The sequence below is a fragment of the Phocoena sinus genome, chromosome 6 (assembly GCF_008692025.1).
Source record: "Phocoena sinus isolate mPhoSin1 chromosome 6, mPhoSin1.pri, whole genome shotgun sequence".
NCBI lineage: Eukaryota > Metazoa > Chordata > Mammalia > Artiodactyla > Phocoenidae > Phocoena > Phocoena sinus.
Genome location: NC_045768.1, coordinates 83726642 through 83746718, shown reverse-complemented (window position 1 = coordinate 83746718; position 20077 = coordinate 83726642). Strand labels below are relative to the sequence as shown.

General features: G+C 37.9%; 1 protein-coding gene across 1 annotated transcript in view; it reads right to left on the bottom strand.

Moving 5' to 3' along the window:
* Positions 1-20077, bottom strand: part of NTRK2 (neurotrophic receptor tyrosine kinase 2) — a 383752-nt gene that overhangs the window by 320014 nt on the left and 43661 nt on the right. The window contains 3 exon segments of the mRNA XM_032634641.1: positions 6579-6884; positions 9332-9464; positions 9984-10120. Of these exon segments, the coding sequence (XP_032490532.1) occupies positions 6579-6884; positions 9332-9464; positions 9984-10120 (576 nt within the window).

The following is a 20077-nucleotide window of genomic DNA, read 5'->3' as shown; positions in this document are numbered from 1 at the left end:
TAGCAAAACAGGAACACAACCCCACCCATTAGCAGAGAGGCTGCCTAAAATGATAAGTCCACACACACCCCAAAACACACCACCACACATGAAAGACACCAGAAAGACAAGATCCAGCCTCATCCACCAGAACACAGACATTAGTCCCCTCCACCAGGAAGCCTACACAACCCACTGAACCAACCTTTGCCACTGGGCACAAACACCAAAAACAACGGAAACTACGATCCTGCAGCCTGCGGAAAGGAGACCCCAAACACAGTAAGATAAGCAAAATGAGAAGACAGAAAAACACACAGCAGATGAAGGAGCAAGGTAAAAACCCACCGAACCTAACAAATGAAGAGGAAATAGGCAGTTTACCTGAAAAAGAATTCAGAATAATGATAGTAAAGATGATCCAAAATCTTGGAAATAGAATAGACAAAATGCAAGAAACATTTAACAAGGACCTAGAAAAACGAAACATGAAACAAGCAACGATGAACAACACAATAAATTGAAATTAAAAAATACTCTAGAAGGGTTCAATAGCAGAATAACTGAGGCAGAAAGAACGGATAAGTGACCTGGAAGACAAAATAGTGGAAATAACCTACTGCAGAGCAGAATAAAGAAAAAAGAATGAAAAGAACTGAGGACAGTCTCAGAGACCTCTGGGACAACATGGAAACGCACCAACATTCGAATTATAGGGGTTCCAGAAGAAGAAGAGAAAAAGAAAGGGACTGAGAAAATATTTGAAGAGATTATAGTTTGAAAACTTCCCTAATATGGGAAAGGGAAACAGTTAATCAACTCCAGGAAGCACAGAGAGTCCCATACAGGATAAATCCAAGGAGAAATACGTCAAGACACATATTAATCAAACTGTCAAAAATTAAATACAAAGAAAACATATTAAAAGCAGCAAGGGAAAAACAACAAATAACACACAAGGGAATCCCCATAAGGTTAACAGCTGATCTTTCGGCAGAATCCCTGCAAGCCAGAAGGGACTGACAGGACATATTTAAGGTGGTGAAGGAGAAAAACGTGCAACCAAGACTACTCTACCCAGCAAGGATCTCATTCAGATTTGATGGAGAAATTAAAACCTTTACAGACAAGCAAAAGCTGACAGAGTTCAGCATCACCAAACCAGCTTTACAACAAATGCTAATGGATCTTCTCTAGGCAAGAAACACAAGAGAAGGAAAAGACCTACAATAACAAACCCAAAACAATTAAGAAAACGGGAATAGGAACATACATATCGATAATTACCTTATATAAATGGATTAAATGCTCCCACCAAAAGACACAGACTGGCTGAATGGATACAAAAACAAGACCCATATATATGCTGTCTACAGCAGACCACTTCACACCCAGAGACACACACAGACTGAAAGTGAGGGAATTGAAAAAGATATTCCATGCAAACAGAAATCAAAAGAAAGCTGGAGTAGCAATTCTCATATCAGACAAAATAGACTTTAAAATGAAGACTATTACAAGAGACAAAGAAGGATACTACATAGTGATCAAGGGATCAATCCAAGAAGAAGATATAACAATTGTAAATATTTATTCACCCAACAATACATAAGGCAAATACTAACAGCCATAAAAGGGGAAATCGACAGTAACACATTCATAGTAGGGGACTTTAACACCCCACTTTCACCAATGGACACATCATCCAAAATGAAAATAAATAAGGAAACATAAGCTTTAAAGGATACATTAAACAAGATGGACTTAATTGATATTTATAGGACATTCCATCCAAAAACAACAGAATACACATTTTTCTGTAGTGCTCATGGAACATTCTCCAGGATAGATCATATCTTGGGTCATAATCAAGCCTGGTAAATTTAAGAAAATTGAAATTGTTTCAAATATCTTTTCCGACCACAACGCTATGAGACTAGATATCAATTACAGGAAAAGTTCTGTAAAAATTACAAACACATGGAGGCTAAACAATACACTACTTAATAACGAAGTGATCACTGAAGAAATCATAGAGGAAATTAAAAAATACCTAGAAACAAATGACAATGGAGACACGACGACCCAAAATCTATGGGATGCAGCAAAAGCAGTTCTAAGAGAGAAGTTTATAGTAATACAATCCTACCTTAAGAAACAGGAAACATCTCGAATAAAGAACCTAAGCTTGCACCTAAAGCAATTAGAGAAAGAAGAACAAAAAAACCCCAAAGTTAGCAGAAGGAAAGAAATCATAAAGATCAGATCAGAAATAAATGAAAAAGAAATGAAGGAAACGATAGCAAAGATCAATAAAACTAAAAGCTGGTTCTTTGAGAAGATAAACAAAATTGATAAACTATTAGCCAGACTTATCAGGAAAAAAAGGGAGGAGACTCAAATCAATAGATTAGAAATGAAAAAGGATAAGTAACAACTGACACTGTAGAAATACAAAAGATCATGAGAGGGCTTCCCTGGTGGCGCATTGGTTGAGAGTCCGCCTGCCGATGCAGGGGACATGGGTTTGTGCCCCGGTCCGGGAAGATCTCAAGTGCCGTGGAGCAGCTGGGCCCATAAACCATGGCCGCTGAGCCTGCGCGTCCAGAGCCTGTGCTCCACAACAGGAGAGGCCACAACAGTGAGAAGCCCACAGACCAAAAATACAAAAAAGAAAAAAAAAATTATGACAGATTACTACAAGCAACTCCATGCCAATAAAATGGACAACATGGAAGAAATGGACAAATTCTTAGAAATGCAAAACCTGCAAGACTGAATCAGGAAGAAATAGAAAATATGAACAGACCAATCACAAGCACTGAAATTGAAACTGTGATTAAAAATTTTCCAACAAACAAAAGCCCAGGACCAGATGGCTTCACAGGCAAATTCTATCAAACATTTAGAGAAGAGTTAACACCTATCCTTCTCAAACTCTTCCAAAATATAGCAGAGGGAGGAACACTCCCAAACTCATTCTACGAGGCCACCATCACCATGATACCAAACCCAGACAAGGATGTCACAAAGAAGTAAAACTACAGGCCAATATCACTGATGAACATAGATGCAAAAATCCTCAACAAAATGCTAGCAAACAGAATCCAACAGCACATTAAGAGGATCATACACCATGATCAAGAGGGGTTTTTTCCAGGAATGCAAGTATTCTTCAATATACGCAAATCAATCAATGTGATACACCATATTAACAAATTGAAGTAGAAAAACCATATAATCATCTCAATAGATGCAGAGAAAGCTTTTGACAAAATTCAACACCCATTTATGATAAAAACCCTCCAGAATGTAGGCATAGAGGGAACTTTCCTCAACATAAAAAGGCCATATATGACAAACCCACAGCCAACATCGTCCTCAATGGTGAAAAACGGAAAGCGTTTCCACTAAGATCAGGAACAAGACAAGGTTGCCCACTCTCACCACTCTTATTCAACATAGCTTTGGAAGTTTTAGCCACAGCAAGCAGAGAAGAAAAGGAAATAAAAGGAATCCAAATCGGAAAAGAAGAAGTAAAGCTGTCACTGTTTGCAGATGACATGATACTAAACATAGAGAATCCTAAAGATGCTACCAGAAAAATACTAGAGCTAATCAATGAATTTGGTAAAGTAGCAGGATACAAAATTAATGCACAGAAAAAATCTGGCATTCCTATACACTAATGATGAAAAATCTTAAAGTGAAATCAAGAAAACACTCCCAATTTATCATTGCAACAAAAAGAATAAAATATCAAGGAATAAACCTACCTAAGGAGACAAAAGACGTGTATGCAGAAAATTATAAGACACTGATGAAAGAAATTAAAGATGATACAAATAGATGGAGAGATATACCATGTTCTTGGATTGGAAGAATCAACATTGTGAAAATGACTCTACTACCCGAAGTAATCTACAGATTCAATGCAAACCCTATCAAACTACCACTGGCATTTTTCACAGAACTAGAACAAAAAATTTCACAATTTGTATGGAAACACAAAAGACCCCGAATAGCCAAAGCAATCTAGAGAAAGAAAAACAGAGCTGGAGGAATCAGGCTCCCTGACTTCAGACTATACTACAAAGCTACAGTAATCAAGACAGTATGGTACTGGCACAAAAACAGAAATATAGATCAATGGAACAGGATAGAAAGCCCAGAGATAAACCCACACACATATGGTCACCTTATCTTTGATAAAGGAGGCAGGAGTGTACAGTGGAGAAAGGACAGCCTCTTCAATAAGTGGTGCTGGGAAAACTGGACAGGTACATGTAAAAGTATGAGATTAGAACACTCCCTAATACCATACACAAAAATAAGCTCAAAATGGATTAAAGACCTAAATGTAAGGCCAGAAACTACCAAACTCTTAGAGGAAAACATAGGCAGAACACTCTGTGACATAAATCACAGCAAGATCCTTTTTGACCCACCTCCTAGAGAAATGGAAATAAAAACAAAAATAAACAAATGGGACCTAATGAAACTTCAAACTTTTGCACAGCAAAGGAAACCATAAAGAAGACCAAAAGACAACCCTCAGAATGGGAGAAAATATTTGCAAATGAAGCAACTGACAAAGGATTAATCTCCAAAATTTACAAGCAGCTCATGCAGCTCAATAACATAAAAACAAACAACCCGATCCAAAAATGGGCAGAAGACCTAAATAGACATTTCTCCAAAGAAGATATACAGAGTGCCAACAAACACATGAAAGAATGCTCAACATCATTAATCATTAGAGAAATGAAAATCAAAACTACAATGAGATATCATCTTCCACCAGTCAGAATGGCCATCATCAAAAAGTCTAGAAACAATAAATGCTGGAGAGGGTGTGGAGAAAAGGGAACCTTCTTGCACTGCTGGTGGGAATGTGAATTGGTACAGCCACTATGGAGAACAGTATGGAGGTGCCTTAAAAAACTACAAAAAGAACTACCATATGACCCAGCAATCCCACTACTGGGCATATACCCTGAGAAAACCATAATTCAGAAAGTGTCATGTACCAAAATGTTCATCGCACCTTTGTTTACAATAGCCAGGAGATGGAAACAACTTAAGTGTCTATCATTGGATGAATGGATAAAGAAGATGTGGCACATATATACAATGGAATATTACTCAGCCATAAAAACAAATGAAATTGAGTTATTTCTAGTGAGGTGGAAGGACCTAGAGCCTGTCATACAGAGTGAAGTAAGTCAGAAAGAGAAAGACAAATATCGTATGCTAACACATATATGGAATCTAAGGAAAAAAATGTCATGAAGAACCTAGGGGTAAGACAGCAATAAAGACACAGACCTACTGGAGAACGGACTTGAGGATATGGGGAGGGGGAAGGGTAAGCTGTGACAAAGCGAGCTAAAGGCATGGACATATATACACTACCAAATGTAAAATAGATAGCTAGTGGGAAGCAGCCGCATAGCACAGGGAGATCAACTCGGTGCTTTGTGACCACCTAGAGGGGTGGGATAGGGAGGGTGGGAGGGAGGGAGACGCAAGAGGTAAGAGATATGGGAACATACGTATATGTATAACTGATTCACTTTGTTATAAAGCAGAAACTAACACACCATTGTAAAGCAATTATACTCCAATAGAGATGTAAAAAAATAAATAAAGAGTTTAAAATCAAAATAAATAAATAATTAAAATGCTGTTAAATAAATACCAGGATAACAGGAAGATGTATTGTGTAATGAGAATTATTGCATTCTCGTTTGGTGAAGGTGGCTTGCAGCCATCACCTTTGTCCATGTGGCTGCCCTGCGAGCCACACTAGTACATGCTGCCCAAGCAGCCCCTACCCCATGGGCCTCCAAGTTTCTGTTTTCCCTTCCCCTCTGCAAGGCTGTTTTTGTGTGGCTTTGATTAACTCGGGACTATTATGGTGAGGAATTCTAATCATGGACAGGTCCCAGTATCCGAACACAGGGCTCAGTCTCTACAATAGTACCAGGTATTTGGGCAACACAGTCAAGCAAGTAAGAATACTTCACTGAGCAAGAGTAACTGGAGCAGGTAAATGCATGACATCATCCCTGCTTTTACTGAGGCTCCCACTGAAATTCTTCTGCTGACCATGTACCGGACTCCTGATGCCAGCCATCCTTTTCCCAACCCAAACCATTGGTCAGATTGGAACTTTTACCACTCCTAGAAAAACAGTTCAGGATCCCATCAAAGGATGCCACAACTCAAGTCAGCCCAGGTAAGCAAAACATTCCACAACACTAGTTTCTCATCCATGGATGAGAGAGCAGGATTCTGAGTCCCAAATGGATAAGGGACTAGAAAATATATCTTAAATAGTTCATGAGCCAAACAAATACAGTTCACCCACTCACAGATTTGTTTGGGTTTTGCCATTGTGGACACAAAATCTCATGTAACACTCGAGAGAAAAATAATGTGTGTTTATCAGAATATTGTTCAAAGTTAGTCATCCCCATCACCTCCATGGAAAGAGTATGAATCCTTGCCCCTGGACTTGGCTTTGGCATGATGTTGCCAGTAATTGAGTGATATACCCTATCTTCTCCCCAGATGCAAAAACATCAGGTACTCACCATCATCGATTCCAGGCCAGCCCATGAAGTGAGCAGAAATCTGTTTCTCATCCTTCCCATACTCATTCTTGGCTACTAACTTGTAGTCCCCATTATTCATGTGAGTGGGATTATCCAGCTGGAGGCAGCCGTGGTACTCCGTGTGATTGGTAACATGGATTTTAGTACAGATGTATTTGGATTCATTCAAAATTGCCCCATTATAGAACCACTGAAGCGCTGGTTTGGGGTTGCCTTTCACAGTGAATGGAATGCACCAGTGGTGGTCTGAGGTTGGAGATTCGAGAAATGTGATAGTTGGAGCAACTAAATTGAAAAAGAGAGAGTTAATAGCATCAGAAAGCTCAGAATTCTCCCCATCTCCAGATCTCTGTGTCATCAATAGGGGATTTTTATTCAACCATTGTTTGGTTTAAGAAAACACATGGCCCACAACTCTGGAATCCATCAATATTTTGTATCATCATCAAGGTTGATTTAACTTCTACAGAGAGCTTCGGAGAGACTCCTTTCCCTGCTCTGCTTAAAGCCCATGCATTGTAGTCATTTTCACATCTATTCAGTGTGAGAACCAACTCCAAACAGATTCCTGAGATTTCTGACAGTGGAAAGCGTTCATTTGAAGTTGACTTTGGTTTCTAATATATATGCCTTTGATACTAGGGAGATTAATCACCAAAACATTGAGGACTACTATTTTTACAGGACTTCACTAAATAATACAAATAACAACAAAACTGACTTTGCAAATCTTGCCCGAAGCCCTGATCTTGCATAACTTTTCTAAAACAAGTAAAACTGGTCAATGCAATGAATGCTGCTATCGATGTTGATTGACTATTATAAAGTCTGATAAATTGATAATATTTTTCACCGATGGTCAATAGGAAACTCTCTTTAAAAGCACTACTTTTCATTACAGTACACCCATTTTTGCTGGAACTGGAGATATCAAAGTTTTGATCCTTTAAATGTCTGAGGTCCTATCTAAACCTGAACAAACAAACTAGAGATTATTTTAACCTGAAGTATAAAACACTTTATTCTTAGGGGAAACAAACATTATCAAGTAGCATCTTTAAACAGAGTACTTATCCTGAGTAAAGCTATTTAAAATCCCTCATAATTGTTTATTTTTATGTGATCTGACTTTGATAATTATAAAATCAAGGACTGGAAGAGACCTTTGAGACCTAATAGCATCATTTTTCAGATGAAGAAACCCAAGTACAATAAGGTTAAGTGACTTGGTCAAGGTTACTGAGTGAGGAAAATCTGGAACAGGAATCCAGATCTCCTAATACCTAATCCAGTAGCCCTTCCCCTCATGCACTGCTTCCTGGTTGTATACGTTCATCACACAAAGCGGGGGAAATCATAGCCTGCTAACAAATACACTCTGAGTGGGATCACTGCAAAGGATGTCTCAGTTGCTAATATTCTTTATCACTTATTCCTTCTACTTGTTATCTAAACTTTGATAGACAAGGCCAATTCTCAAGACCATGGAGACTACATAGATATTAACCTAAACTGAGAAAAATTTGAATTGGAGTGCCCTTACTTGTAGGTCTGTGTCACAAACACAAGGACCACGATGGGGCAGGGACAATACTTACCTTCCTCCTACCAGCCCAGGTGCCCATGCCTAGGCCTCACTTTTTCCTGTCACCACGCTCAAATTAGCTTTATGTGAGGTGTTGACTTAAGGACATAAAGTTGGAAACTGGTTGCATGTGTTTGGGGATGACATTGACTTCAAGCTTCCATGTGGGTCAAAATGATGAGAAATTATGAGTCCAGGACCTTCTGGGCATCGGGGTAGTATTGACAGTGACGAAAGGTTGGTGATTTCATTCACTCCAACAATCACATACGGAATGTGTGTTATAAGTGAATGTTAACCAGTGTATCAACCTTGTGCCTACATGTGTGTAATGCATATTCATACTTACACACATGCACACTCGTGTTTTTCTCATCCAAATCCTAATCCAAACAGAGTAAAACCTCGTTACTTTATACCATGGCAGCTCAGAATTTCCACTCATGTGAAGATTATGTATTTTTTACTGAATACATACACCGTTCACACTGAATGCAACAATCTGGAATGTTAAGTTATATGTTGTATTGCTTATGATACTGGAAAATAATGCACATATGCTTAAGAAACTTTAATATCGTATGTCTTCAGTAGAGAGAAATTTAAAACAGTTATAAAAGTTTTTTTGCGGGTGATAATAATTTTCAGTCATTTAAGTAGGACTCCTCCAATTCCCCACAGAAGCTTGATGTCAAATAAATGGGGTAATTTTTTTTTTGTATCAACAGTATAATTAGGTGTTTGTGAACAGCCAGCTCAGTACTTTAGGTATCACAACTTTAAAGGTTCATATTGTTTTTACAGAGAAAAAAAATTTAGAAACTGGTTTATCAGAATTTAAACTACAACTTATTAACAAAAAGAGGATAACCAGCTCAAAATACGTTCTATCAAGACAAGGCAGGGGAAGGCACAAGAGGACACGCTTAAAATTGGAAAAGAAGCTTAAAGATAACGCATGAACAAGAGAGATTAGAAGAAATAGGACAAGTGAAAGGGGCTGATAATATTTCTTAATTAAGGATACACAAAACACTGCATATACTTTTTTAATGCACTAAAGCAGCACCCAGAGTGCCCCAACCACAAATGTAGGTGTAGCCACAATCATCTGCTATTAAAAACACATGCCGATCTGATTACGTACAATGTACAGTGAGGTTGACAGAATCTTGATCTTCTCCTACAAGATTTTCTGCCACACAAGAGATTTGCTTTCCACTGTCATCAGATGAAATGTTAGTTATCCTTAAGGAGCCCTGTGTGTGGCTTGTTTCATTCTACAAATGAATTAACAGACAAACATAATCTTGGTTAGGACTGAACCCAAAGTAACAAGATTTGGGGTTTCTTCCCCTAACTGCAGAAAATCATCTATAACATTAGAAAAAAGTTTCTAGCCTAATCGGGCTTAGGCAAAGGAGTTAATCAGAAGCTATTCTATTTCTCTAGATTTCAATTATTTAATGTGTGAAAGTTGATTTAATCCTTGAATTCCTACCTACTTTCCTCCGAGGGAAAAGACCACAAGGAGAGTCACTCACCTTGCTCACAGTGACATAAAAAGCTTACTAGAGACATACAGACTTTCCAATCTATGGGGTATAAATAACTAAAATGCAACTTTCATTAGTCTTTGTTAAATAAGAATAGATAGAAAGTAAATGCACAGCAAAAACTCATTGTAAATCTCTCTATGTGGCCCTATAAAATATTAAGTGATTTTCACTAGGTTAATACAATCTCAAGTTCTGAGACACTCTCATCTCTATGAACACACAGTCAAACACAAGCCTTACCATATGCTTGGAAACCAGATTACCAACATCCCAGTACAAATTCGGAACTGGATCACCTGCAACACTACAAGTTAATGTGATAGACTTTCCCTCCTCCACAGTGAGGTTAGGTGCAGCCAAATTTGCTGATGGCAAACCTGTGCAGCAAGAAAAGTAAAGGAAGACATATACAGATAGTTAGATGCATTATCAAAGTAACAGCAACAAGCTGAAAACTCTTTCTGCTTTAAACTCAATAATTATTTACTTTTCTGAGACTGATTTATGTTGATCTGAAAAGGTGCCAGATTGATGAGCTTTACAGATTTGATGTGAACTAAAAGATATGTGATGAGATCTGAAAATAAATTTTGCACATTTCTTAAAACTATCATTGCAGAGTAACCTTTTATTTTTAAAAACCCCACTAGTTTATAGAGCTATGTCTTCTAGCTCTTGTTCTGTTTTACTGTTATCAATCCAGTTGTTGCACATAAATAGTCATTTTATCTGTAGATCATCTTACTTTTCCCTCAGTTTCCTCTCTTCCATTTTTTATAGTCAAGGACAAAAGTGTGGGAGGCATCTACAATTTTTGCATAAATCCACTTTTTGCATTAAATAACTCATAAATCTAACTTACTACCAGAACTAGATTTTGAAAGAGACAAACTATGATTTTGAAATATAAGTTTAAAAATCAGACCTACATTTTGAAAGAGTCCAACTGAGGAAGTCAGTTTCAAAGCATTTTTCAAAGACATGAAGCTTGAACCATAACAGCATTAGAATGTTTCAAAGCTATATAAATCATAGTTAAATATTATAGGTAAAATTAGTCACCCTATCTATGATATGATGAAAAAAGTTTTATGGATCGTCATTCCAATGAAAAGTTCTTTTTTGGAAAAACCTTGAGAAAGTATTTGTTATAGGATGAAATTCTGATGCTTATAAACATTTCTTAATATTTCAGGACAGCATCATTTTTATACTTTGATATTTTAAAAGCTGGCTCTTCTTTATTAATGCTATCACTTCATTAAACTATTACACCATTTGGAGGTTTATACTGGTTTTTTTGTTTGTCTGTTTTTGCGGTACGCGGGCCTCTCACTGCTGCGGCCTCTCCCGTTGCGGAGCACAGGCTCCGGACGCACAGGCTCAGTGGCCATGGCTCACGGGCCCAGCCACTCCGCGGCACATGGGATCCTCCTGGATCGGGGCACAAACCCGTGTCCCCTGCATCAGCAGGCGGACTCCCAACCACTGCACCACCAGGGAAGCCCTATACTGCTTTTAATCATAGTATTTTTAACATGAAGGTGGGTCTCAGAATACATCACGTCCTGCCAGTCAAGCAAGCCCCTCCCTTGGTATCAGAAACTCTGCTTAGGACTATATTCACCCCAACAGCTGTGTTCCATGGAACTATGACCCTCAGGAGGAACCCAGAGGTCAGAAAAGGCAACTGATCTTCAACGGCCATTAAACTGCAATTAATCTGCCCACCTAGTGGTATCTGACCCGTCATCTTCACCATACTATGCACAAATCCTTCTCCTACAATGCAGTCCTTACTGACAAAGCCATTGTTATTTATTACTGAAACTACACTATAGCAAGACTTATACAGTATATGTCTCATGGTATTCCCACCATTGATAGAGGACTTCCCAATAAGATCTGGCTTTCAGTGGCTGGTGTGACTTCTTCAGAGCCCTTCCTTCCTGCCAGCATCCAATAGAGAGCAATGTTATATATTTCACGGGGTTTCAAACAGCCCCCTAATACTCTGAGTTGAACAGGGCAATGAAGTGTATACAAATGATCAAGAGGCACTGCAGTTAACCGGAATGAACACTGGGTCAGGAGTCAGGAACCCTAGACCCTAAATCTGGAATGTACTGTGTGACTTTGGGTGAGTCATTTCTCCTCTCTCAATGTGTTTTCTTCTCTGTAAAATTACACTGTTCAATTAGAAGATCTAGCTCTAAAGTTTTCTAGCTCTAATATCTGATGACAACCTCCATGACAATTAAGCTTCCCAATGTAAGAAGCATGCCATGGCAAGATATAAGAAATGGGTTTATTTTTTTTTAAATCTCCTTGAAGCCAGTGGTATGATCTAGGTGACTTTTTCAAAATATGCATTTTTTAAATCAAAACACATAGTCGCATAGTTTAAAAAGTCTATAATTCTACAAAACTTGTTATATAAAACACTCAAACTACCTCTAAGTTCAGGAACAAGAGAATGATGCCCACTCTCGCCACTTTTATTCAACATAGTATTGGAAGTCCTAGCCACAGCAATCAGTCAAGGAAAATAAATAAAATATATCCAAATTGAAAAAGAAGAAGTAGAACTGTCACTGTTTGAAGATGCATGATACTATATGTAGAAAATCCTAAAGATACCACCAAAAAACTACTAGAGCTCATCAATGAATCTGATAAAGTTGCAGGATACAAAATTAATATACAGAAATCTGTTGCATTTCTATACATTAACAATGAACTATCAGAAAAGAAATTAAGAAAAAATTCCATTTACAATTGCATCAAAATAATAAAATACCTAAAAATAAATCTAACTAAGGAGGTAAAACACCTGTACTTGGAAAACCATAAGACACTGGTGAAAGGAATTAAAGGCACCAGCAACAGATGGAAAGATATATTGTGCTCATGAATTTGAAGAATTAATATTGCTAAAATGACCATACTACCCAAGGTAATCTACAGATTCAGTGCAATCCCTATCAAATTACAAATGTTTTTTTCACAGAACTAGAACATATAATTCTAAAATCTGTATGGAAATACAAAGGACCCCAAATATCCAAAATAATCTTGAGAAAGAAGAACAAAGCTGGAGGTATCATGCCCCCTGATTTCAAACTATACTACAAAGTTACAGTAATCAAAAGAGTATGGTACTGGCACCAAAACAGAAACATAGATCAATGGAACTGAACAGAGAGCCCAGGAATGAAGCCACACTTATATGAGCAGTTAATCTACTACAAAGGAGGCAAGAATATATAATGCAGTAAAGACAGCCACTTCAAAAAATGGTATTCAGAGAACTGGACAGCTACATGCAAAAGAATCAAAGCTGGACTACTTTCTCATACCACGAACAAAAATAAGTTCAAAATGGATTAAATATTTAAATGTAGGACCTGAAACCATAAAAATTCCAGAAGGAAGCAAAGGCAGTATACTCTTTGACATTGGTCTTAGTAATGGTTTTTTGGATACGTCTCCTCAGAAAAGTGGGGAAAAAGCAAAAATAAACAAATGTAACTGCAACCAACTTAAAAAACTTTTGCACAGCAAAGGAAACTATCAACAAAATGAAAAGGCTGCCTACTGAACAGGATAAATATTTGCAAACTATATATCTGATAAGGAGTTAATATGCAAAGTATACAAAGAACTCATTCAACTCCACATTAAAAAAAATCAATTAAAAAATGGGCAGAGGATCTAAATAAACATTTTTCCAAAGAAGACATACAGAGAGCCAGCAGGCACATGAAAAGTGGCTCAACATCACTAATCATCAGGGTGCAAACCAAAACACCCTGAGATATCACCTCACACCTTTCAAAATGGCTATTATCAAAAAGACAACAAATGACAAGTGCTGGCAAGGATGTGGAGAAAAGGGAACCCTCATGCACTGGTGGTGGGAATGTAAATTGGTGCAGTCATTATGGAAAACAGTACGGAGATTCCTCAAAAAAATTAAAAATAGAACTACATATTATCCAGCAACTCCACTCCTGGGTATTTATCCAAAGAAAACAAAAACACTAATCAGAAAAAATACCTGCACTCCCATGTTCATTTCAGCCTTATTTACGATAGCCAAGATATGGAAGCAACCTAAGTTCCCATCAGTGGATGAATGGATAAAGAAGATGTGGTGTATATATTCAGTGGAATATTAGCCATAAAAAAGAATGAAATCTTGCCATTTGCAACAACATGGATGGACCTAGAGAGTATTATGCTAAATGAAATAAGCAGACAGAGAAAGACAAATACTATATTTCACTTATAGGTGGAATCTAAAAACCAAAACAAATTAACAAACATAACAAAACAGAAACAGAGTTACAGGTACAGAGATCAATCAGGTAGTTGCCAGAGGGGAGAGGGGTGGAGGGAGGAAAGAAATGAGTGAGGGAGATTAAGAGATACAAACTTCCAGTTGCAAAATACACACAGGTATGAAATGTACAGTGAGGAATATAGTCAATAACTATGTAATATCTTTGTATGGTGACATACCATAACTAGGCTTAGCATGGTGATCATTTTGAAATGTACAGAATACTGAATCACCATGTTGTGTACCTGAAACTGAGTGTTGTAGGTCAGTTATACTTCAAAAACAAACAAACAAACAAGCAAACTCATAGAAAAAGAGATCAGATTTGTTGCTACCAGAGGTTGGCGGGGGGTGGAAGGAGAGGAAGTTAGATGAAGGTAGTCAAAAGGTTCAGACTTCCAGTTACAAGTAAATATTAGAGATATAATGTACAACACAGGGAAAACTTTTTTCCATTTCTTTAATTTTGTATCAATATGAGATGATGGATATTCACTAAACCTATTGTGATAATTTCATGATGTATGTAAGTCAAATCATTATGCTATACACCTTAAACTTATACAGTACTGTATGTCAGTTATATATCAATAAAACTGAGAAAATATAAAAACAACTACAAACCCAGGGGGAAAAAAGAAACAAAAATATTCAAACTATTATGTGAGAAATAGTACCCATGTGGCACTATTTCCTATTCCCAGAAGCACTCATTTCACCTCTTTTAACTTCTCTGGGTATTGATCTCTATATCACTAAATATCATGTTTATATTGCTACTTCTTGTTTTTTGTTTTAACATTATCTACTGACCTCTTACCCTGGAAGATGAGAACTAGGTTCATGTTCACACAGAAAGCCAGCTCTCCCCACATGCCCATACCACCACTCACACTATTCTGTCTTAATATCTCCATCTGCTAAGAAGTTTTTTGTTTTTTTGGTTTTTTGGTTTTTTTGCGGTACGCGGGCCTCTCACTGTTGTGGCCTCTCCCGTTGCGGAGCACAGGCTCCGGACGCGCAGGCTCAGTGTCCATGGCTCACGGGCCCAGCCGCTCCGCAGCATGTGCGATCTTCCCAGACCGGGGCACGAACCTGTGTCCCCTGCATCGGCAGGCGGACTCTCAATCACTGCGCCACCAGGAAAGCCTGCTATGAAGTTTTGTTGTCTAAATGTACAATAAAGTTTACTATAAATACATAAACTCTACAGACAGCTGAACCATTGTGTGTAATAGTTATCACATTTTATCAAATTTAAGACAGCTTTAATTATAGGACACAACACTGTGATATGTACCACTACGAAAGGGAAAAAAAATGATGCCAATTCAACTATGCTGTAATCCTTTCTCTCACCACTTAGCTCTCCTATTATTTGGAGGCTGGACCTTCTGGGTGGCCTATCTTTTTCAATCTTTTCTCTCCTATTTTCCATCTTTTTGTCTATTTGCTCTATTTCTGTCATACTTTTAGTTTTTCCAAGGCTTTTTGTTGTTGTTCCTGAATGGTTTTCTATTTTTTTAACACCATGTGTTTGTTTCATGGATGCAATATCTCTGCTGATCTCTAATATCTATGAACTATTAATTATAATTTCTTGTGAATTTTTCTTCTGTCTATATCAACTTTGTTTCTGCAATTTTTTTTCTTTCTCTCTGTTTTGTGTTTTTCTTTCATATTATAAGCTTTTCTCAAACAGTTGGTGATCCTTGGCTGTTCTTTAATTTTTTTTTAATGTAGATTTTATTTTATTTATTTATTTATGTGGTTGCTCTGGGTCTTAGTTGCAGCAGGTGGGCTCCTTATTTGGGGGTCGCTGGATCCTTAGTTGTGGCATGAGAACTCTTAGTTGCGGCATGCCTGTGGGATCTAGTTCCCTGACCAGGGATCGAACCCAGGCTCCCTGCATTGGGAGCGCAAAGTGTTAACCACTCCGCCACCAGGGAAGTCCCTGTTCTTTCATCTTTAAGAATGGGGTAATAGAAGCATTGCACATTTATTAACTGTCAGCATCACTAGAGCAGTATTACTGGCCTCTGTAATGGGTACCACCTGGTGTCAGTATCATTAAATCCTTTTGGGGATGGGATTGATCAAATTATTCAGATAATTCTCTTCCAGTGTACTGTTTGGAAGAGGAAGAGGCTGGAAACACAGGTTTTCCTGGCTATCAGAACGCAGAATGCTCCTATGAAACTTTTTGACGAAATGACATAAAGTAAAGAAGTAACTACCTTAGGACACCTCCTTCTAACAGATGCACAGAATAAATCAAAATAAAGCACAGATTCTCACAGACACAGTCAAAGCTATGGCGGCGTGATGATGAGATGCTGAGTGTAGCTCCCAGGAAGGAGCTTAGTGGTGCCCCCTCACTGCTTGGGATGTGCGCTGCCTCTAAAGAGCTCCATGTAAAACAAATGCTGAACGCTATCTTTGCTTTTCACCTTTTTTAGGAGAAGCAAAAATCCTCTTCCGATTGCTTTCAGAAAAGCGAAGTGGTGTAAAGAAAACTTCCAAAAACTGGAGGATACCTGTGTCAAAACTCAGTTGTATGTAAATCCATCATCCTCTCTATGGCTCTCACAGCCTCAGCTCTACCTGGAATTCCTCTGGGCCTTTGTTTTATCCTCTTTAGAGAACAAACTTCCAGTTTTTACACCTGAGATGTATGGAACAAAAATCTTTCAACCACTCTCCTGTGTTTGGTGTTACCTGTTCTCTTACTTCCTGAGCCTTGCAGTAGTTCTGCAATATACACCAAGCTTTCCTCTTGGCTTTCCCCATTGCCAACTTGGTAACCAGCATTCTCAGCCTTTAAGTCAGTCACTACTCATCCATCTACTTTCCAAATGCAACTGCAGAAACACAAAGCTTTGTTGACTCCTCTCCCATTCTCTTGTATTTATAGATTTATCTGGCTGCATCTGGAGAAACCACGGAGCCAGGGCTTGCCATGGTGCTTGCTCTTGAGGTATGAGCTCCCCCACCAGCAGACTCCACCAATGGATCTTGGTGACACCCTTCCTGGCACCTCGAATATAAACCCATGGTGTAAACTTCCACCTTTTATAAATGTATCTAAAAGTGTGGAAATTCTAAGCAGAAAAGAAGTTAAAATAAAGAGAGTCTCAGCAGAGAATGCTATGCTATAATCTTAATCTCCCCTGTAAAATCTAATGTAGTTTATTTTTTCCTTCAAGCCTAAATTTACATGATTAATATCTCTAAAAATGTCTGCTTAATTATAGTACTAGCAATAACATTTATGGGGCATTCACTGAACCAGAAACTCCTGTCTAGTACTTTACATTTTTGTTTTATTTAATTTAATCCTTACAACCAAGCTTGAAGTTAAGTATTTATCTTCATTTAATTAATAAAGAATGTGAGTTTTGGAAAAGTCCAATACATCTTCCGAAGTTGCCCAACTACCTAGGAACTGAACTCAAAGATCAAGATGTTCACCATTACAATATACTACCTTTCCCAGACTGTAATATCCATTTTAGCACAGACTATAAATACCAATACATATCCATAATCTAGGAATTTGGTTCATTAAAAAAATAATTACGTGTCTATCTGTGAGAGAAGAGTGAGTCTCCTTTATTTATAGAGAAATTGTATCACCCTGTCATAGCAGTTTCCAAAGGAATCTGTGCAAAATTGGCCAAGTCTAGATCTTTAAAATGTAAAGTCTTCCACAAATGAGCAAGCATCTGACTCACGTGAATTCTACAGCATTAATAGGCTGGCCAAAGATTCAATAATGGAAAAAACAATCTGTACTTGAAATACCACTTGAGGTTTAATTAGCACGATAAAAATGAATTGGGAATCATGAATAGCCGAGGCAGGATAAACCATGTGCCAGGCACTACTTCCTGGCTTAATAAGATTTGAAATCAGCACAAGTACAGAGCAAAGCTCAGTAATGTCTCCAAGAGCTTCTAGCACTATGGTAATGGGATCCTGACTTAAGTATCAGGGCTGTCCTCCTTTACACACTGGGAAACCTCGCTGGAGATCAGAGAAGACCAGCTGCCCGACAGACAGACACCTCTGAGGCATGGAAGAGCCCAGTAAAGGATGCAGCTGATCAGTGTATTGGTTAAGGCCCTAGACAGACAGATGTGGGTTAAAGCCAACCCCTACTCATTAGATGTTTACTCACGATGCTTGGTAAGCTTTCATTTCTCCAACTGGAAGTAAGGATACTAATGACATCTACTTTCTAGAGCTTTTAGGATGCCTAATAAGATAATATGGAAAATATTTCAGATGAGGTCTAGTGCATATTAAGTCCTTAATAAACGTTAGCTATTAATGTTATTACCAATATCAATATGGATATTTAGTTTTAAATATATTTTACATCTGAATTTATACGTGTGTATATCTGATATTCTGTCAAATTACTTCAAGTAAAAATAGCAAAGCCATAACATGATATCACAAAGAAATGGTATGTACTCAAACAACCTTGAGGACCATAAGATCAATGGAAGTTAAATGGTTCTTTTCGAGCAGGAATTCTTAGAGCTTTTAACATAGAAATGTGCACAGTGAACATCCAGAGTTACAGAATTTTCTATATTCTTTTCTTTAACCTTGGGTTTTTCTTTTTCCTACACAGAGCATCTCAAGGAATTAGAGTTGCACAGAACATAGAGTGGGGAAAATTTGGTGGACTAGATGATTGCTCAGGCTCCTGTCAGGTGTAAGAATAATAGTTGTACAAGCAAAAACCCAACGAATAGTCCAACACCCATTGTCTAAACCCTTGCTACTCAAAGTGTGATCTATGGAACAAGGGGTTTGTTAGAATGTGGACTCTCAGGCCCCAACCCAGACCTGCTGGCAAAGAAGCAATATTTTCCACAAGATCTGCTGGTGGTTCATACGCACATTAAAGTTTGGGAAGCCCTGGTCTAAAGAAAGTCAGCCTTTTCACTGAATGATTGATGATTTTCTGCTGAGGTCTACTGGCTGGTATGTCCTTTCCAACCATACTCAGGTCAACAGCCACTGACACTGCTCCATCCAGTGGTGCACACTTCTTGAAAGTTGACCATATCGACTAGGCCCTTCGATCACTAATTCAAAGTATGCACGTTCTCACTTCCTAATAATTGAGGAAAACTAACCTCTAAACTTTCTGAAATATTAACTTGGCTTTGCAATAAATGAGATGGGTCACGTTTGGGTTTTATTTTTCAATATCCACCTGTAGGCCTGAGTTGTGTTCTTTTTCACCTCATTTTAGTAAGCCTAAGCTCTGCTCATTTCTTATTGGATCATCACTCCATGGGTATAAAAATATTCAAGTAAATTATGATTTTTGTCAGCTCTCTGTCTTCTCTCCACTCACTTTCTCTCTTCTTGGGAGGAAATATCTTCCCATTTTTGTGTGCCCTAAACATACATATTTCACAACCAGGAATGAAGCCAGAACGAGCCTGACCTATTTAGAAGTGGCTGCTTTACATCTGGTTGCAAAAATGACAGAAAATTAGCAAAGTGACTTTCCCAGCTCAAATGGGAAACTGTGCTTCTAGGCTTGTGTGAGCCGTGTCATGACAGTGACAGCAACCACAAAACTTCTAAACACAAAAATCTGAATAGCAGCTGACAGGTTAGAAAACCTGCTTTATTTGCCTTTCTAAAAAGACAAAGAAAAGCACTGGTCCACTGTGTGGCTTGCTGTGTTTTAGTGGGTAAAACCTGATCTCTAATAAAAGGAAGCAAAGCAGTAAACCAGACTTTGTATTTGCTTTTCAGAAAAAAAAAAAAAATCAATCCAGCTAAGATGCTAGGAAAACAATGTTTTTTACCAATCTAATTTATACATGGAGTATTAATACAGCATTTCATTTTAATCTTCTGTGAATGCTAACAAAATAGAATTACTATCCTATTTTCCTAGTTTAAAACAAAAGAAGGAGTATGTACAAATATGCTAAACAGACATGCATTACTACAA